Source organism: Bos grunniens, chromosome 13 (assembly GCF_055505025.1).
Source record: "Bos grunniens cultivar Pamir isolate PY7600 chromosome 13, Bosgru_T2T1.0, whole genome shotgun sequence".
NCBI lineage: Eukaryota > Metazoa > Chordata > Mammalia > Artiodactyla > Bovidae > Bos > Bos grunniens.
Window position 1 is genome coordinate 43,660,542 of NC_141177.1, and position 20,722 is coordinate 43,681,263.

At 52.5% G+C, this 20,722-nt stretch overlaps 2 protein-coding genes across 2 annotated transcripts in view; both read right to left on the minus strand.

Moving 5' to 3' along the window:
• INSM1 (INSM transcriptional repressor 1) lies at window positions 1–1,906 on the minus strand. The gene has a single exon (XM_086333743.1). The coding sequence runs from the start codon at window positions 1,706–1,708 to the stop codon at window positions 140–142; it is 1,569 nt and encodes a 522-aa protein (XP_086189869.1). The 5' UTR covers window positions 1,709–1,906; the 3' UTR covers window positions 1–139.
• A 7,202-nt stretch (window positions 1,907–9,108) lies between these two features.
• The window catches only part of CFAP61 (cilia and flagella associated protein 61), a 247,955-nt gene continuing 236,341 nt past the window's right edge, over window positions 9,109–20,722 (minus strand). Inside the window, 2 exon segments of the mRNA XM_086333756.1 lie at window positions 9,109–9,569; window positions 14,070–14,160. Coding sequence (XP_086189882.1) covers window positions 9,369–9,569; window positions 14,070–14,160 — 292 coding nt within the window. The 3' untranslated portion in view covers window positions 9,109–9,368.

Sequence of the window (20,722 nt, forward strand, 5' to 3'; positions counted from 1 at the left end):
CACGCCACACCGAGAGAAGCGGAGACCACACTTTCACCGGGGGTGGGCGTCCCCGGCGCGGGCGCGGTGTCGGAGCGCGCTCTTTCCGTGGGTCTCCAAGCGAAGGCACGGTTCGGGGGCCCGGGGTGGAGGGCGCGCTCTAGCAGGCCGGACGCACGGGCACCTGCAGGAGGATCACCTGTCTGTTCTCGGACGGGTGGCACTTGTTGATGTGCCTCGTGAGGCCGGGCGAGCTGTAGAAGGTGGCCGGGCAGTACTTGCAGGGGAACACCTGGGCGGCGTGCAGCAGGCGCAGGTGGCGCTCCTGGGCGCCTTTGCTGGGGAACGTCTCCCCGCACACCGGGCACAGGTGGCACTCGGCGGACGCACTCAGGCCCAGCACGCCGGCCGCCTCGCCGTCGCCGGCCGCCTCCTGGGGCACCTTCTCGTCGGGCCCGGGGTACAAGGCCAGTAGGTCCTCGGCCGGGGGCGCCGGCGGCGGCGCGCCCTTGGCCTGCAGCGCCTGGTGGTGCGCCAGCAGGTGCTTGCGCAGATAGGCCTGGCGGCGGAACTTCTTGGCGCAGTGGTGGCACTCGTAGAGCCCGTCCTCGGAGCCCGATTCGGACACGCCGCCCGGGCTCGGCGTGTCGCGGTCGCTGCCACCGCCGCCTGTCGCCTCCCGCGCCTCCGCCCGGGCAGGAGTTTCGGGCTCGCACGCGCGGGCGGCGGCGGGCGCAGGCCGCGGTTTGTGCCAGCGGCGATGCGAGGCCAGGTTGGCCGGGCAGCTGAAGACCTTGGCGCACTCGGGGCAGCGGTACTCCACGCGCACGATCCGCGAGCACTTGTGCTGTGCCAGCGCGAAGGGGTCGGCGTACTCCTCTTTGCAGAGCTGGCAGATGAACTCGCCCAGCGGCCGCGCCGCACCCCCCGCGCGGCCTCGCGGCGCCTCCACCGGACCCTCCTTGATCTTGAGCCCCAGCACGGGCGACGTGGTCACCTCGTCCTCGAAGTGCAGCTTGCGGATGGCTTTGGGCTTCTTGGAACCCGGGGCCTTGGCTACCTTGGCGGGCGGCTCTGCGGCAGCCGCGGCGGAGGCTGGGGGCGAAGGCCGCTTGCCCGGGGGCCGCAAGGCGGCGGCGGGGGGCAGTGGGGGACCAGGCCCTGGGCCGCGGGCCGCCTCGGCTGCCGCCGAGAAAGCCGTGCCCATCTTGAGCTCGGCGGGCGCGAAGAGCAGCGGGTCGCCGCTGCAGGTGCCACCACCTCCGGCGCCGTTGGCCCCGCCGCCGCCGCCGCCGCCGCCGCCACCCACGAGCAGCGCGGCGGGCGTGGGAAAGGACTCGGCCGAGACCGGCGAGCCGAGGTTGAAGCTGCGCTCGAAGTACTTGTGCTTTTCGTGCTCGCGGCTCACGGGCCGCGTGGGGCTGTAGAGCGGCGCCGGGTGCGCGGCCTCAGGGTTGCCGAAGTGCGCGGCCCGCAGCGCTGGCGGGGGTGGCGGCGGGCCCGGCGCGCAGGCGAGCGCGGCGGCGAGCGCCGCATGGGCGCGCTCGGTCGGCGGCGGCGGCTGCAGCGGGCCCGGCCCCGGCCCCGGGCCGGGCGCCGGGGGAGAGGCGCGGGCGCCCCCGCAGCCCGGCAAGAGTAGCAGCGCCCGATCGCCGTCCTCGCCGCCGCGGATCCGGTAGGATACCGGCGTGGACTTCTTGCTGCGCTTCACCAGGAAGCCGCGGGGCATGTTGGCGCGGCGCGAGGGTGAGGGCGAGGGGCTGGCTCGGTCCCACCTCCGCGCTCGGCCCCGGCGGCCCTCAGTGTCCCCGGCGCATGGCCCGGGCGCGGCGGCGGCGGCGGCGGGACTCGCGTGGCGCCGGCGGCAGCTCGGCCCGCCTCTGCGTCCTGCACGCGCGTCCCTGTCCCCGGGCCCGGGAGCCGCTCCCTTTTAACTGGGGGAGGGGGCCATTGTTCTCGCCTCCCGCTTCCCCCGGAGCCAATCAGCGCGCCCGCAGCTCCTCCACCCGGTCGGGTGGGAGGGCGACGCGGCGGCCAAAAGGGGCCCGGGACTCGGGGGTCGCCCGGTAGGTGCGGCAGATGTACCTGAGGGCGCAAGGCCCCCGCGCGCGCCTCTCGGCCGCCCCGCCCGGCGCCACAGCCCCGCCCGGCCCCGGCACACGCCCGGCCCCGCCTCCCTTCACGGTCTGCTGCTCCTCTATGCGGAGGCGCACGTGCCTGGGCTTTGTGTCTCTCCTCCGGGGGGCTCGGAGCCGCCAAATGGGCCCGTCCATCAGCACGACAATGCTCGCCCCCCACCCCCGCTTCCCGAGCGGGGATTACCCGCGGGTCGCGAGCAAAATAGCAACAAAGGAGAAGAATGGCCCCAAATATGTCAGGAGGGTTCAATCCGCGAGCCGGAGCGGAGGGGGAAGTTGTGCGCGCTGATTGGGTAGGGGCGGCGGTTGGCAGGGGCGGGGGAGATCCGAGCGCGGCTGCTGGGGCGGGAGAGGGGTTGGCGGAGGCGCTGGAACTCCTCCTGGTATTGGGAAATAATAGGGAATCAAAAATAGCTGCCAAGCAGGAGTCTCCCAGAACCCCGCCCGGGCCTGGGGCTGATGGGCCGCGGGGACCCAGGATCTAAGCGGAAACGGGACCCTGGAGTTTCAAGTTTGGGTGGAGGGTCTGGCCTGCTAGCTGCAGCCGAGGGCGATGTCCGCAGCCGCCTCGCGCCCAAGGGCCTCAGGAAGGTTTCTCTCGAGTTTGAGAAACAGTTGGCACTGCACTTCTTGAATTGCCTGCAGACACAGCGCTGGATGGGGGAAGGAACAGGCTGGGTTCCAAGAAAACCTTGAATTTCTGAACTTTTTTGTTGTTGTTTTAAGTTCCCGGAGGCTCCGGGATTGGCATCGTTGGAATGGTCCAGTCCAGGCCACTCGGAACCTCCGCGTCGCCCAGGGCTGGGTCGATTCGAGTGGCGCTGGCCACAGCCCGAAACGCGCGGCCAGCCGCGTGCGCCCTAGTGAAGTTGGTTTCCGCTCTTCTTGCGCGGCCTCATGCATTTTCATTCGGAGCGGGCATTTTGTCTGCTGGTTGACATCAGATGCTAAATCAAGGGCTCCAATCAAGGCGCAGCGGAATAAAGGGGCCGCCTGTCTGGGCGCGGGGCCCCCCGGAGCCGTGCCCCCTTCACCTTTGTGAAGGAAATTAACCTCCCGCTATTGAGCGCCGGTCTCGGCCAATCTGGACTCAAAAGAGGCGCGTGCTGCCGGCCGGGGGGGAGAGGGGGGCAATCTGTCCTCTGAGGCAGGCTGTGGCCTCGGAGAGGACCGACCGCCTCCGCCCCCCAACAGCCCCCCACCGCCCCCCACCCTTCCAGCCTCCCCCCCCCCATCTCCCCCACCCTTCCAACCGAGCCACCAGGAAAAAACAACAGTGAAAATCTACCCCCCACCCCCACCACGCCGTTCCTCCAAGCTCTTCCCAGCCCCAGCCCTAACCCAGCCCCAAGGAAACACAAAAGCAGAAACTCCGGGAGTGGAGGGGTCAGAACCCCAAGAGTGGGTACTGGCCCTGATCGCCCATCACTAGGGAACAAATTGCCAAGCTACATAAAATGTCATATGTTGTGAAGAAAATGTCACTTTATTGAAAGAAAAGAAAATGGGCACTTTTCTGCAAAGCTCTGTACACTCAGATTTTGCTGAATTTTGCTTACGTTTGATTCCACTGAAGGTATTTAATTGTTTTGGATTTTCCCTCTGAAAATACCCTGGCGTGGAAATGAAAGATTTTTTTTTTTGAGTCCACATGAGTAATAGTTGTAATGGGGACAGTTGTTAGATTTCGTTAATCAAGGGGTTAATCAAGTTGATTAATCAAGGGGAAAATATTTGGTGATTTTGTTTGTGATTTAAAAAAAAACTTATACACTGAAAATAGAATATAATGCAATATATTTTGAAAGCTTTCACCCTCATTTTACAAAATGCTAACTACGATGAAAGTAGTCCTGAAAAAAGTTAGAAATTCTAAAATGATTATTTAAAATGTATGTGTTTCAGTCTAAAAGTAACTGATGTTATTTCTTTGCTCTTTTGAGTGCTGATTAATACTGCTGATGAAATTAGAAGTGGGAAAGGGATTCCGGGACAGCTCTGGCCAATTTTATTTTCTAATCACGAATCCCATCTGGATTGTCCAATAATAGGGCGGGGGCCCTGTCCGCGGGCATCCCCTACTGATGGCCGCAGTATTTGGTCTTGCATGTGTAACCCTCCTTTCATTCAACAGATAACAGGGAGAGTTAGTCACCTTGAGAATCCTTTAAAAAATAACAACACCCATAATTGTGAGGAGGGCGGGGGTGTGCGTGTGTGCAAAAACAAAACAAAACCCCTGTCTGAATGCAGCGAATTCAACAGGGCTCTGAATTAAGCTAAGAGAATCTATTGAACACTATTGAAATACTGAGATTCAATGGATCCGTTTCTTTTTCTTTATTTGTGGTTTCTAGTCTTGCCAGAGAAAATGAAATCTGCTTTCAGACAGGTATAGTCAAAACAAATGTAAACTTGAAAGGTCCGAGTATTAGAAACTAATTTCACAACCCAGGGCTGGGAAAGAACCAGGTTTCGCTCACGGCACACACCAGCACCATCCAAGGACATGCACCTCGCACCCGGTCTTGGGTTTCTGTCTTCTTCTGCGTGATTTTATTTCTCAGAATCTGCACGCCCGCGGGCAGGTGGCCAGTGAGGCGAGATATTTGCCTTCCTTTTGGAAGAGGAAAGCTCCACCACGCTGCGCTGAGACGGTGGGCCTCTGCGTACTGCGATTCCGGATAGGGGCCGTGTGGAGCTGAGTTGGGGACCCACTGAGTGCTGACCTGCCCCTTCCAGGGGAGTTCCACGGGGGAAGGCAAGAAGAGGGATCCCAGGCAGGGTACTGTCCTTCCTAAGCCCCAATCGACTCCCTTCCTGTGGGGTCCTGGCCAGTGCTGAGGAAAAACCCCGAGGCCTCTTCGCCTCTCTTCTTGAGGGGGTGAGTGCTTCCTCTGACCGCTGCAGAGCTGGAGGCCACGGCTGCTCCGACTCTCCTGTCCTGGAGCCCTAGGTTGCCGTCGGGGAAGGCGCTGGGATTCACTGTGACCAGGAGTTAGCCCCAGGGAGTTGCTAGAAGCCCAAAGCTTGGAGCCAAGCGCTAAAGCGGGGAATTTCGGCCCAGGAATGGCCCCTTGGGATGTTTCTGGGTTCATGCAGCCCCTAAGAGGCCAGAAAGGAAGTCTGTCTCCGGGGTGTGTTTGGAGACGCCCCGGAGGCGTGAAAGGGAAGCGATCAGCGCCCCCACCGCCATCCCGGGTCGGCTGCGGACACCTCTGCCTGATTCGCAGAGCCCTCCAGGTCCGCGAGCCACGGCCCGACCTGGATCGCGCCTTCCCGCTGCAGAGCCAGCCGTCAAGTCCCGGAGGGACCAGCGCACCCCCAGTGCGCCGCGCTCGCCGCCCGGAGCCGGAGACTCTTTGTATTTGCAGGAATGAGGGGCAGGCGTGTTGGGCCCCCGGGGCACGCGAGAGCCACGCGCAGCCCGCCGCCGCCCAGCCCAGCCCGCTCCGGCCTCCGGGCACCTTCCGGGGGCCCCCCGCCCGCCGGCCGTCGCCTTTGTTCGGCACATTAGCATAAAGCTGCCACGGATCTCCCGTTTAAATAATTCCACACAAAAGGAGAGCGCATGAAAGAGGGCGGACGAGGGCGAAGCCGCGAGGCTGCGCCGTCCGCCGGGCTCGGGGAGGGACCGCGCTCCAGCAGTTCCCTCCCCTCGAGTTTCAAGTGCCCCCGGCAATCTGCTGCGCGCCCATTATTCGCCCGGGGCCCACGGGGTGGTGGTCGGCCTCCCCTTTCATCCTGCCGAGTGTGCCGTCGGGCCACCGCACGCTCCCTTGAAGTGCCCTCGGGGGCTGTTTGTTTTCGTCTCGGGTGGGACTGTCGCGGCCGGAAGGGAGGGGGGCGGCGGGCCGGACGGGCCCCGGGCTGGGCGACTTGGAAGGGTGATGGTACCCAAGGCGGGCGCAGCGACGCCCAGAAGTGTGGGAAAGTCAGACGGAGAGGATGAGGCCGGGGAGAGCTGGGAGGGCAGCGAGTGCGGGGCGCTCAGGGGCGGCTTCCCCCACCCTCCCCGATGAAGGGCAGCCCGGCTCCCCTGACTCGGACAAGGCGGCGACAAAGCTCCAGCAAAACCGACCAGAAAGGCCTGGCGACTCCGACAGCCCCCTGTCCTCGCCCGCCCCGGGGTGGGGACGAAGGGACAGCCAGGCGCCTGGGGGCTGCAGGGGCGCACCGTCCGTATGGGCTTCGGGGCCCCTGTTTCTGCTTCGGCTCTTGGGTTGGGGGTCCGCGTTCCTCCTCTGCCCGCCTCGGGCCTCCTCCTCTGCCCTCCTCGGGCCTCCTCCTCGCCCCCGCCTCCTTTCCTGGCGCCACCTTCTCTTTCTCCCCAGCCCCTCTCTGCCCACCCCGTCCCACCCCGTCCCACCTCGTCCCACCTCGTCCCACCTCTCCCCTCTTCGCATCTTTCACTCCACCCCACGCCACGCCACCCCATCTCTCTGCTCCGCGGAGTCTCGCCCACCTCTGACCCTCTCCCCCTCGGACAGTCCCTGTCTTTCCTCTTCCTGGTCTCCCTCCCGGCCTCCCCTCCCCTCTCTCTCGGTCCACCCCTCTCTTCGGTGCCCCCCTCTCTCCCCCTCCCTTCCTCTCCTCCCGCTCCTCACCCCCTCTGGCTCTCCACCCCCCACCCCTCCCCGCAGGCCAACGTGTGTTATTTTATTTGTCTAGAGAGAGCCTATTTGTTCAGTGATGTGTGGCCTCCTGGCCGCCTGCTTTAATGGGGGACGCGGAGGCTGGTTTCTGCGAGTATTAGCATACAGCTGCCGCTCCGCCGGGCCGGCGCGCACTGTATCCCAGCCTTATCATCACCTCTTCTCTCAACCAGAAAACAATCAACAGCTCCTCGCACACGGCGACTTTCGAGGCCCTCGCCCTGCTCCTTGGCTAACACTCAGCCGGTGCACCCGTGCTGGCGCGCGTGCACACACACACACACACACACATCCTTCTTCTGAGGGTAAATATTGATTGCCTGGCTTCACATTTTCTCCTCCGTACAAGGTTCCCTTTCCTCCCCCACATCATCTTCTATTTTTCTTTCTCCTTGGGATATTTGGGTAGCATCTCAGGAGCCACTCTGGGGAAGGAGGTGGCCGCGAGCTAGTAGAAACTGGCACGTGTCACAAAATTATTAAAGGCATCGTGAGGCATGGTTGTTCCTTGCGATATGGGGAGAATACAACGTAGGAAGTGTAACTTTGGTGTTTTCTTGTCCATATTCTTTGTCCAAAACTAGAATTACGAGATTGGGTAGGCTTAGAGCTCAAGACACCCTGCTAAGCAGCACAAGCTGAACCGTATGGAGACTTCTCGGACTGAATCTCTATGGAAGCTCTGCCAGGGTTAGATTTAGATTTAGAGAATTCTAAAGATCTAGAGAAGTCCAAATACTTGGTGTATCTGGAACCCTTTCTTTTGCCAGGATTTATCATCATTTAAGAATAAATATCTTTATTCTCCTGAAATCCTTAGAGCAGCCAGTTTCAAGTTAAGATCAACAAGTCTTGGGTTCATCTCCTATTCTTAAACAAGCTGTTCCTTAGTCATAAAAATGCTTGTCTGCACACACATGCTAAAATTCCTACCTCGATTCAGGAAATTACTTTCTGAATATAGGACAGTGATTAGTAATTTCATCCCATATACTTTGTAGACTAAATTATATTCATTTTCAGACCTGCCATGATACTTATAGGGGCCCAAGATTACTTTTTAAAAGGCAGCAGAGAAAAACTTAACCATAAAATTATGCACGGTTTGACATTAAGGTTGCCACTGTCGTATAGGGTCACTTTTATGTGACTAGAAGCTTTTTAATGGTAATACTTGGTCACAGAAATCATCACCAGTTATCCTCTACTGTTCTGTTCATCTCCACCCAAGGTCCCAGGGCCTGTCACAGAAACTCACTCCAATTTGCTGATGTCTTTGATCCAGGGCCTCTCAGAGGAAGGGGAAGGGGGGGAAAGAGAGAGTTTCTTGAGCTAACTCATTCACAGGCCCTGAAACATGGTTCCATGCGTGTTGGGCTTGCAGTTTGAAGAGGGGACTAGTACTGACTGTTCCCCATATGAATAGCACAGTTTATACCATATGGTGGGCACTGGGCCCCCCACCCCTGCCCTTGTGTAAAACATATTTGTGCAGGAATTAATGGAGTTTGTTGCTTGCTTTTGCCTGCTTTAGAAAAATCAGAGCCTGGTGTTCCACAACCATTTTATTTTTTGAGAGGTATTAGTTTATTAATGGGGGATAATTCTGTAATGACTTACCCTCCAAGTGGCTGTGCCCTCCAAGTAGCTGTGTAGTCATTACAATTGCTCCAACTTTTGCTAAATGTTAACATAAATACAAAAAAAAAAAGAATGAAAACTGAAAGCCAGTTTTAACCTCTGCTGGTCAAAAATTCAGACACAAATGATATCACACTATCTGCTTAAAAGATATCCAAATAAACGAAATGTCTTACCTGTTGTTCCTGAATCCATGTGTTTTCTGGAAGGCATTTAATGTGCTTTATTTACGAGAAAGTGGGCTACTGACCCACATTACAGGTGACGGGTACCAGAGGGCCCCAGTGCCAAGCAACAGCACTGAGAGTCAAAGGAAATGACCCAGATTAACTTCCCACTACCGTTTTTTAATCTAAAACGTGCCCGTGAACCTGGGTTGATCTGCCAGTTTTTTCGATGCATTTATGCACCTAATCTGCAACAGGAAGTAGAAATGTAATATACAGGTCGTAAGAGCAGGCCCCTCATTTCAAAACCCCCTGTAAGCTTGTCTATGCAACCAGTCCTGATGTTGGATTATAGAGATAATTTCGCCGCGTCTGTATTCCTAATTTTCCGTCCTGGGTATACAATTTTCTTTTATCACCCACGTGACCAGGAAAACATGTAAAGGACTAACAGCATTGGTGGCAGGGCTTTTCAGGAAATCAAACAGAAACATGCCCAAGGTTTTATTAAAAAAAAAAAAAAACAAGTTTTGCACACTAACGGTCTCATTTTATTGCTAATCTGGGTTATTCTGGCCAGGAACACGCCTGGTGTGGGTAAAGCCTCTCCGTGCCCCAGAATCGAGTCGCACCACCGTGCGCCACCTACTGGGACGATAGGGAACTACAGGCATCTGGTGGCGGCAGAAAAGGATGGTGCCCGGCGGTCCAGCCAGGTTTCCTGCTTCTATGGAGCACTTCCCGAAACGACACGCATGGAAACGATCACGTGGAGGCGGTGGCCGCAGCTAAATGATGCCCGGCCACGCGTACATGGGCAGGTGGTAATGATTGTAGTGCAGGTAGTCAAGGATGCTCTTCTCCACCAGAGGCCTGTAGATGGTTTCCTGGAAAACTCTTTTGAGGTAATTCCTGGGCTTCTCTGGCAGGTTGATTTCCTCATCTTCGATCTGACGGGCTAACTCTTCCATAGAAGGAAGGTTTTCGTCCTGGAAAATAGAGATGGCAGATACTGATATTACTTGGGCTGAGTGCCACAATATTGTTTTTTTTTTTTCCTAGATTAAAAAAAAATTAAACTGTGGCAAAACACACATAGCATAAAATTTACCACTTTATTTTTAAGTGTCCAACTCAGAGGTAAAAGGACCTTCATGTCGTCATGCAGCCATCAGCACCGTCCATCTCGGCGTGGTATGTGCGTGTGAAGTGGCTTCAGTTGTGTCTGACTCTGTGTGACCCCATGGCCTGTAGCCCACCAGGCTCCTCTGTCCGTGGGATTCTCCAGGCAAGAATACTGGAGTGGGTTGCCATGCCCTCCTCCAGGGGATATTCCCCGGCTAGGGACTGAACCCGTGTCTCATAGTTCCTGCATTGGCAGGCAGGTTTTTTTTGTTTTTGTTTTTTTACCACTAGTGCCACCTGGGAAGCCCTAGAATAATCAAGTTAGCTCTAATTTACCAGAGTGGGTAGCCATTCCCTTCTCATTCTCCCAAGTTGTCCCTACTAACCATTTACTGCCCATCCCAGGGTCTTTTGTTGAGGCATGCAAACTCTTAGCTGTGGCATGTGGGATCTAGATCCCTGACCAGGGATCAAACCCAGGCCCCCTATATTGTGAACACGGAGTCTTAGCCACTGGACCACCAAGGAAGTCTCCACCCTTCTGCTTTCTCTATGATTTGACTTTAGACATTTCATGTAAATGGAATCAAACACTAGTTCTCTTTTTGTGACTGGCTTAGTTCGCATACCATAATGTCTTAGAGTTCAGCAAGCATAGTAATTTTAAGCTCTTAATTTCCAGATAAAAATAATATGTAGATCAGGCTTGTTTTAAAAATAAGAAAGGTGGTGATTAAACATTTTTAGTTGAAAACTCCTAGATGGTTTACTTTACAGCCCCCAAGCAATGGGATTTTTAAAACCTATACTAAATTCTTAGTAAAGGCAAATTTCATTGCTATCTTTAAAGGTGTGGGGCTCAGAGAGAATAAAGTTATTTGCACTTGAGAATCACACACTGTGCACATTTATAACATAGAGATTTCCCCAACATTTTATTATAAAAGGATTCAGACATAGAGGCAAGTTGACAGTGTGATGAACTTGGCACTCGGATACACACTATCTGGTTTCTATGGTTACCTTACTTGCTTCATCACCTATCTGCCTATCAATTGTTGAATAAAGCACTTCATTCATAAAATAAAAATAACTTTAAAAGGGACTTCTCTGGCAATTCAGTGGTTAAGACTCAGGGCTTCCAATGCAGGGGGCATGGGTTCGATCCCTGGTGGGGGACTAAGATCCCACATACTGTGTGGGCAGTAAAGCCAAAATAAAAAGCACTTCACTGAGATTTGAGCTGTGTGCTTTCTGAACACTCCAGTAATTGAAAATTACCCTAAAAGAAGATGGACTTTGATGATGTGTTTATTTGACCTTCCAATAATTCTTTTTTATTTTTAACAGCAAAAAAAAAAAGTGGATAACTTGCAGAGTTCTATTGGATCATTAATTTATCAATAGTAAGAACTTATAGGTAGAAAAATAGATTCAAACTATACGGAGAAATACAGTAATTATCACTTAGTTATATAAGTGAGACACTGCCAGGTGTGGGGATTATACATATATCACTTGAAAGAACCATCTGTGGGAGGCCAGGACCCCAAATCAGATCAACAAAGATGGGAGAGAGAAAGAATGGCAAGTGATGCCCAGAAGTAAATATTAGAGGCACTGAGACATTTGAGTGCCCAAGCACGTAGAGCTGAGGTTGGCTTTTTTCCTTAATTTTCCAGATAGATTGTATCACATATAACGAATATACAAAAATTAGAGGAGACTTGGGGTGGGGTGAAAAAGTGAAGTCAAGTGAAAGTTGCTCAGTCGTGTCTGACTCTTTGCGACCCCATGGACTATAAAGTCCATGGAATTCTCCAGGCCAGAATACTGGAGTTGTTAGCCTTTCCCTTCTCCAGGGCATCTTCCCAACCCAGGAATCGAATGAGGGTCTCCTGAATTGCAGGTGGATTCTTTACCAACTGAGCTACCAGGAAAGCCCAACATTGGGGTAATGGTGTAAAGTCACAAAATAGAACTCTGAAATTTATGGAGGACAAATACTGCTCTAGATTGTAAACTCATTTTTTGTGCATTTGCCTCTCCTGTGTGCCCTGTCTCAGGGTGACTACCTACCCCCCCACCAACATGTTCATCTGTGAGCAGCTCACCTCACAGTGCCCCCCAGACAACACATGATCTCCCGTGTCTGGCTCCTTTCAGTTAACTCAGTGTTTTGAGCTTTATCCACTTGTTAGAATGTATCAGCACTTCATTTCTTTTATGGCAGAGTACGTTCCCTGGTACGGTGAGACCACGTTTGTTTATCCACAGGTCCCGTGATGGACATCTGGGTTCTTTCTTCCATCTTGTAATTCTGAATAGTGATGCCATGAACATTCATATATAAGTATTCGTTTGAATAGTGATTTTCAGTTCTTTGGGGGTATATACCTAGGAGTGCAATGGCTAGATCATATAGTAATTCTGTTTATAAGTTTTTAGGAGCCATCAAACCATTTTTTTCACAGTAATTGCATAATATTTTTACATTCCCACTAGCAATGTGTGAGAGTTTCAATTTTTCCACATCCTTGCCAACACTCATTATTTCCTCTTTTTTTTTTTTAAAGTGTAGCCATCCTAGTAGATGTGAAGTGATATCTCATTGTGACCCTGGTTTTTGTATTTCCCTAATGATTAACAATGTTAACATCTTTTCATGTAAATGGGTTTACTTTGGCTCTTAATTTTACTCCGTTGATCTCTATGTCTATTCTTATATAAGTACCATACTGTCTTGGTTACCACTGATTTGTATTAAGTTTTGAAATTGCAAAGTGTGTGTCCATCAACTTTTTAAAAGTTTCTCAAATTTAATTTGGAGTCTTTTGCATTTCCATATGAACTTTAGGATTGGCCTTTCCATTTCTAAAAAAAGAAATGGGGATTTTTATAGGCTTGTACACAATCTGTAGGTTGCTTTGCATACTAGTCCTATCTTAACAATCTTTTTAAACTTTTAAACTTGGCACTTTGGTGTTTAAAATTTTTACTTTATATTGGAGTGTAGTTGATTTACAATGCTGTGTTAGTTTCAGGTGTACAGCAAAGTGAATCAGTTTGAGATATATATTCTTTTTCAGATTCTTTTCTCATTTTGGTTTTTGTTGTTTAGTCGCTAAGTCACGTCCGACTCTTTTGTGACCTCATGGGCTGTAGCCTGCCAGGCTCCTCTGTCCATGGGATTTTCCAGGCAAGAATACTGGAGTGGGTTGCCATTTCCTTCTCCAGGGAGTCTTCCTGACCCAGGGACAGAACTACCGTCTCCTGCATTGGCAGCCTACACCCTGGGGACCCACGAAGAGGTGACACAGAGACACAGGACCTGCTCATTTAGGCAGTCAGACCACTCAGCCAAGCCCCAGCCCTTGTCTGAGTAAACCAACGAAGCACCTCGAATGGATACTTGACCGAACATGTAAATTCCCCACAACTCTGGTAAGGACTACAGGTGTTGAAAAAAAATAAAGTTTCATAAATATTTTACTATTTACATGGCAGAGTCAAATTTCTTGCCAAGTACAGAGTCTGTGCAGTGTGCAGCCTCACCTGCAGTTAATTGTGAATTGCTTGGAGAAAGAAGTTTCAGTTTTAAAAGAAGAGTGTTTAGGGACTTCCCTGACTCTCTTCTGCTGCTGCTGCTGCTGCTGCTGCTAAGTCGCTTCAGTCGTGTCCGACTCTGTGTGACCCCAAGAACTGCAGCCCACCAGGCTTCTCCGTCCCTGGGATTCTCCAGGCAAGAACACTGGAGTGGGTTGCCATTTCCTTCTCCAATGCATGAAAGTGGAAAGTGGTTAAGAGTCTCTGCTTCCACTGCAGAGCGCATGGGTTCGATCCCTGGTCAGGAAACTAACATCCCATAACCACACAACACGGCCAAAGTGAATTTTAAAAAAAGACACCAACATTTGCAAAAAACTAAGTAAGTAAATAAAAAATAAGAGGAGTGCATCTGGACACCTGTTGACTTTCCTTGACACCTTCAGAACAACATGTGCACACAAATAGTTAACAGTCAGCTGGCAGATGTGGACAGAAACCATACGAGCATAGACTTCATGCTCGGGGACCAGGAGGCACAGCCCACTACCTGCTTTCAGCCCTCACTGTCAGCTGATAATGAAAGTACAGGTACTTGTAAAAGAGGAAAAGAAATCTGCCTCGTATCAGAGATTTGAATAACCCACTTTCCCTGAAATATCACCATCTATGTTTACGGACTCCATAGTTTAAATGAAGGACAGTTGGTTTTCAAAGTGAAACCATAAAGTGAGAATGTAGGGAAAAGTCTAAATGATCAACAGCTTGTAACTCCTAATTTGCAAGGAATAACTCACATATCCGTTAATCACGCTTACCTCCTTGGAGGATAAGATTTGGTGTAACGCTTTCCGGAGATCAATAAAACGATCGTGAAAGAGGGCCATGCACCACGGCTCCGTGAAGTAGCTGGCGAGGGAAGAAAAAGGTTCAGTTAGTTGGAAACCCTCTCATTACCACTAATAAAGTATTTATCTGCTTTTTTTTTGCCTTTATAAATTACAGTTCTGGCTCTTTTGTAATCGTTTGCTCACGAAATGCCTCGCGGAACAGCGTGGCCAATCAATTTTGTAAATGGATGTCCCTGATGTAAGGCCAGCTTCCATAATTACATTTAAAGTTGTTTAGTTCAGAGCTGGGGCAAGACCCAGTGAAGAATCCTGATTTTATCAGAATTTAAAAGCCTGAAGACTTGTAAAGAACGGTGTCTCCATTATCTGCACCCGTTTGAGAAAAACAGATTGCAGGATTAACTGAACTGCTGCATAAACAAATTAAATTTGGGGAGACAATAACACAAATGTTGTTCATCATTAAGGTTTCTGGATTAATAATGACCAGAAAAACAGGCCACCTCGGTGTTGCGACACGGCCTTCGTGCAACTGCACAGACGCCTAATTGAATCTCTCTTCTGAGAGTGGTTCCGCTGGCGGCCCTCTTTTGCTAACTTGGCCCTGAAAAACTATCTGAACAAATGCTTTCTTGCGTGGGGGACAGCATGGCCATCCTTTATTCACAGGGGATTGTCGCAGGTTTGCTGCGTTCTTTGGAAGAACCAAGAACCTCTACTGGTATTTGAACTCTTCCTCTTCACACTCAGTGTCTCGGAATAGGAAACATCTTCAGTGTCAGGCAGGCCCACTGGGCTGGGCTCCCCCGGCATTCCTGGGACAGTGAGTGGACGTCAGGTGTGTGCCCAGGGGAAGAGAAACTGGTGCCCACATGCAGATGAGCACTTTCTGTTTTTTTCTGATATTTTAAAAAAATGTTTATTTGGCTGCATCAGGACTTGGCTGCTGCGTGGGAGAGCTGCATTGCAACACTCGAGAGCTGCATTGCGTCATGTGGGATCTTTTGTTGCAGCGCATGGACTCTCACTCTCTAGTTGAGTTTGCCCCACAGCATGTGGGATCTTAGTTCCCCAACCATGGATCGCACCAGCACCCCCTACATTGCAAGGCGGATTTTAAACTATGGAACCATCAGGGTAGTCCCTGTTATCTGCAACTTGACAATAATTCTTGAGAAGGACATAATGAGCCCAGGGACACCACGGCACTAAAGGACCAGGGCAGTGTCAAGCCCGTGTAGGACCAGCCTGGCTCTCAGCTACACTGCTTGGCACCTATCAGCTGTTAGCTTGTCCAGAATATGACCTAATTTCATGCTAACCCACCTACTTTGTGGTTCAGGTCATATATTCATCCCACTATTAATTCCACTAATATTGACTCCATGCCCATTCTGTGCCCAGCACTGTTCTGGGTACTTGGGAAACAGCAGGGACCAACACAAACATCCCTGCCACTGAGGAGCTTACATCCAACCGATAAGTAGGTCCATGTTCAACATGTGAGGGAGAACGGCTTAGGAGGAAACATAAATCAAGTGAGGATGGGAGACGTCAGAGCAAGGCTCGCTCCTAAGACAGTGACTTAGCCAGCAAAGTCCGAGGGATGGGGAGTGAGCCACCTGGGACTCAGGGGAAAGAACCTTCCGGGACCAGCAGGCGCAAAGGCCAGGAGGCAGGTATGTGCCCAGTCCTCAAGGAGGTGGGTGGAGATAAGCAGAATGGGAGGGGGGCAGGAGCTGAGCTTAGGGAGGTGATGGGCAGGAAGGATGCTCCTGGAGGCAGGGGTCCACTCAGCTGTGCTATGTAATTGGTCCACGGCCATCTAGCTCAGTACCTGTGTGCAACAGGCATCTCACAGATGTTCACGGAACAAAGGAAGGAACGATGAATGCAGCCCTGGTGGTTAAGAACCCACCTGCCAATGCAGGTTAGACGTAAGAGATGCAGGTTTGATCCCTGAGTCAGGAAGATCACCTGGAGGACAGCATAGCAACCCACTGCAGTACTCTTGCCGAGAGAATCCCACGGACAGAAGAGCCTGGCAAGCTGGTGGCACAGAGTCCGACATGACTGAAGCAACTTGGCACGCAAGCACGAATTGCACACAGCATGATATACACTCCACACTGCCTGGCCCTGATGGCTCTTTAATTAATATAAAGTTCTACTCAATAAGTAGGTGGCAAAACTCTGCAAAGTGTCCCAAGATGGGCAGTCGTGCAAAGGAGCGAGCCTCACAGGGACAGGGGGAGAGCTGTGGGTGAGCCCAGGCTCAAAGGGCGGTCAGCCTGAGCCCTGGGGTGTAGAGGGAGGGCCGGGGGTTCCAGAAGGCGCTCGTGCAAACCTGTCAGTGCTGTGACTGACTCAAGACTGCTGAATCCTGAATGAATGAAGTCGATGGAGGTTCTGCCTGGAGTTCTGGACCCCCACAAACTCAGGCCGACATCCAACACCCGTCTGATTCCTGGAACAAAGGCACTGATGTGGAGCCGGCCGCCTGGGCAGGTATCAGCTTAGCCAGGTGATGCTTTGACACATCTCAGACGGTTGCATCATGGACCAAAGCATCAGTGACACCCAAGTGCGTACACTCAAGCACAGCTTTGCCAAGATGGTCCCTCCCTCTTAGGTCTCAGTAGCTTCTAGAAAAGCTTCAGGGAATCGTAAACTTGCAAATCTCAAAACTACTATGCGTGTGTGCTAAGTCATTTCAATTGCGTCTGACTCTGTGACCCCCATGGACTGTAACCCACCAGGCTCCTCTGTCCGTGAGGTTCTGCAGGCAAGAATACTGGAGTGGGTCGCCATGCTCACCTCCAGGGGATCTTCCTGACCCAGGGATCGAGCCCAGGTCTCTTGTGTCTCTTGCATTGGCAGGTGGATTCTTGACCACTGAGCCATCAGGGAAGCCCCTAAAATGCCTGGGTGAGAATCGAATGGGTGCTTTTAAGTTTGTTGCCACCTTTACTGCACAGCTGAGATGCCACCTCCTCACCCCGTATGCGTTTCCATGGCAGCATCAGAGTTCCTAGCCACTTGGTTTCAGGGTTTGCAGCCACAGCCTTCTGCTGCACAGAAGAAGCTACCTTCCTGGTGTCAGCACAGCTCTATTCCAACTGCCCAGGTGCCACTCAGGTGCGTCCCTATTCAGCACCCTCACTGCCCCAGCCTCTGTGTTACCTCTTGGACTCTTTGTCATTTGCTTCCAAGAGTGGACTCTGGGGAAACCCACTTCTCTTAGAATGAATGCAGCCCTCCACCCCACCCAGGGGCCCATCATCTAACACCCAGGTCTCCATCACTTCCATCCGTGAGGCTGAGCACAGAGGCCTGGGGAGCCTTAACCCTCTGAAAGGGATCAAGCTGGTCTGCATGGAGACTCGGGGGTGGAAGAGGAAGCTGAGGTTCCTGCAGGTTTCCTGCTGCTGCTTTGGGGCTCGTGGCCCCTCCGATGGCCTCCAGCAGCAGTGGCACCTGGCAATTCAACGACCGCTATGCTCCTGACAGCCCGGCCAGCGGTTTGCAGACTCAGGAGACCGGAAGTTGCTGTCCTTTCAGTCTCGCACCACTGCCTCCTGGGGTCAAGCACTTGAGGATCTTGTCCAGAAGGTGATAATCTCTGCAACCAGCTGTTGGCCGCCCGTGTTCCCAGAGTTCGTCTAGTTTAAAACTAAACCAACCAGCTGTCATCGACAGCTCCTTCTCAGTTTGACTGCAGCTTCAGTGGTGCCACTTACAAGGAGGTGACAGAGTGCTAGCGCCCACACTGGGGAGCTGGGCGTAACCACGGAGCGTGTGGGCATGTTGTCTTAACCGTCATGGCAGGCGGCACCCGTCACAGTCACAGGGGAACTAGAGTTCTGGAAAAGCCGCAACCCACTGCCTTTCCCAGCGAACTGTGGGCTGTGGGGCTCCCAGGCATCCTCCCTTCGCCCGGGGTGGGGGCTGCAGCTGTGGGCTGAGGGGTGCTGACCGGAGGTGGCACAGTCAGGGCACCTCCTGGGGGGCCGTGTCCAGTTCAGACTTCTCCCAGCTTCAAAGCTGCGCTCACACTGCCCGCTGCTCCGTCTGCTGTCTTCTCCCTGCGGGGAGGGTCTCAGGCTCCCTCAAGACACTTCCCACCCCGGCCCTCCTGCCTGTGGGCAGCCCCAAGGACCCATATCCACGTCTTCACCTCCTCTGGTGCCATCCACGCTCAAGTCCACACAGACCTCCTCTGTGGAGCTGACTCAGGGCTTGAGGTTTCCACCCACTTCAGTGCATGGAGCACTCCTGACGGTGCAGGGAAGTGCCCCAGGGTGTGTCTTGACCTCTAATGCAATGTGGGCAGTGTGCCCCATGGTGTCCAGCACAGGCTGGCCCTCGGGGGCACTGAAGGAGCAGGTGAGGACACCTGGGACTGCTTCTCCCCTCACCCCCTCCGTGGAGCGCTTCTGCACTAGAGCAGTGACCCTGTTTAGGGTGGGTGAGAGCCGGGCTTTAGAGAGGCACAGACCCCTGTGGAGTCCTCAAAACCAGCCTAGAAATATGGAAGCAGCCTTCGCTCTAAAAATCAGAAAAACTTTGAATTTAACCTCGAAGGATGAGGACATTGAGTCAAACAAAGATCATCTCCTTTTGATATCAGGATGTTAGAAAGAAGTTTTATTTTATGAACTTGTAAATCTAGTTTTCCTACCCAACTGAATGACTTCTGTGCTTCAGTTTCTTTCCTTCTCTGTAGAAAGGAGAGGGGCTTCTGGAATCCTTGCCAAGGCTGGCTGGAGTCGGGGTACCGTCTGCATTAATGACCCCAAGAGCTATGGATGATTGGCATAATTCTAGGCTTTGGGGAAATGTATACTTCCATGAACAATGTGAATTTTAAAAAAATAGAGGGACTTCCCTGATGGTCCACTGGCTAAGACTCCAAGCTCCCAGTGCAGACGGCCCAGGTTTGATTGCTGGTCAGGGAACCAGATGCCACATGCCACAAGTTAACGATCTCACATGCCACAACTAAGACCCGGTGCAGCCAAATAAAAGAAACCATTTTTAAAATTTAAAGAAATAAAATATAGCAACTTCTTTCCCAATTTACAATCAAAAAGGGAAGACTAACAGGACTACTGAGTCACCTTCATAGTTGGTGGCCTCAAAGTCTTCAGGAGACCCAGCTGGGTAAGAGCAGGGCTATACCACGGCTTCTAATTGGCTATGCAGATTGGGGTTCCCACATCACTAAATGCATTTTTAAACATCTGTGAAAAAAAGGTTACACAAATTCTCCAGGGCCCAAACAGAGGACATGACAGTCTCTGTTCATTTTGCAAATGGTTGTCCTGGTTTATTGGGGGGAGACTTAAATTCTCCATTACTTTTGCAAATGATCCACTTTTTCCCAGAAGGCCTAGGAAAGGTCAGCCCGTGGAACTGAATTAACCATTCTGGTCGATGTGGTCCAATCATTAAGGAATTGATCAGACTTCTCCAGAGCTCAACCTCATCTGGTCATTCAACCTCATGGATCGACACAGTCACATCAATGGGGTGGGAACCTGGTAACCAGCCCCACCACTGGCAAGGGGAAAAGACGGACTCAGCGGACTCAGCCCCAAGGCCAGGGCCCTTCACCAGCAGTAGGGAAGGAGAGTTGCAGAAGAGCAAGGCCCACCTGGAAATGCCAAACTACATACCACTGCGAAAAGGGAGGGAGTGGGCAGAGAAGAAATACACCTCTCTCTCCAAGATCTCCCCCCGCTTTTTTTTTAATGAAAAGCATTCTAATTTTATCTTAGTGTGATAATAGTCAATTTTTGCTTTGGGACCTGATAAGAGGGTTCCCAGCTGCTACTCACTCACATCCAGAAGTTTATTTGAGCCAGAAACTCGCTTAAGCATTGCCTTTTCTCCTGGGGGGTGGGGGCGCCTGCAGGCCTTCCCGGGAGTGTGATGTTCTCACGGAACATCGCCTGATGTTCTCTAAGGTGCTGTCCCTTTCCTGTGTGGGCAGCACCTTAGACTCAGGGTGGGGACAGATATTCTCCTTCTACAAGGAGGCTGGGGGGGCTGGGAGGGGGGGCTTGGCCCTCTCATGGACACTCCACACACAGAAGGAAGAAAGTGCAGACACCCCGGGGGCCAGGTGTGACCTGGAGAAGGGAAGCAGTGGTCCCTGGCCCCAAAGGGCACACACTGAGGTGGATGTGTGGGGGTGTGGGGGCGGGGGACCGGGGTTGAGGCAGAAGGCCAAGTGAGTCTGCATCCTTCCGGTCACTGCATTTCCACATCCCCTCCTCTTAGGCAAGTGTTTGCCAAACTTCAGCCTCTAGGGAACCCATCAGTTTTCATATAGTCTGAATTATTCATTTTTTCAAAAATGACCCTTGGATTGATTTGCTTTTTTTTTAAAACAGAAAGAATGTCCACTGTCTTGTTCTAAGCAATCACACCTGTGAAAGCGTGGGTCTGATATGAACCTTGCACTTCTTGTCTTATTCTTACTGAAATGACGCCATCTTTAGTCACGTGTGCCTCTACTGCCTAAAGCACCTTGCCTGCTACCGGGGACGATGTTTTTTTCTTACTTGATGGTGGAAGCACCTCATTTGGGGACACAAACTCACAGACACTGTGCT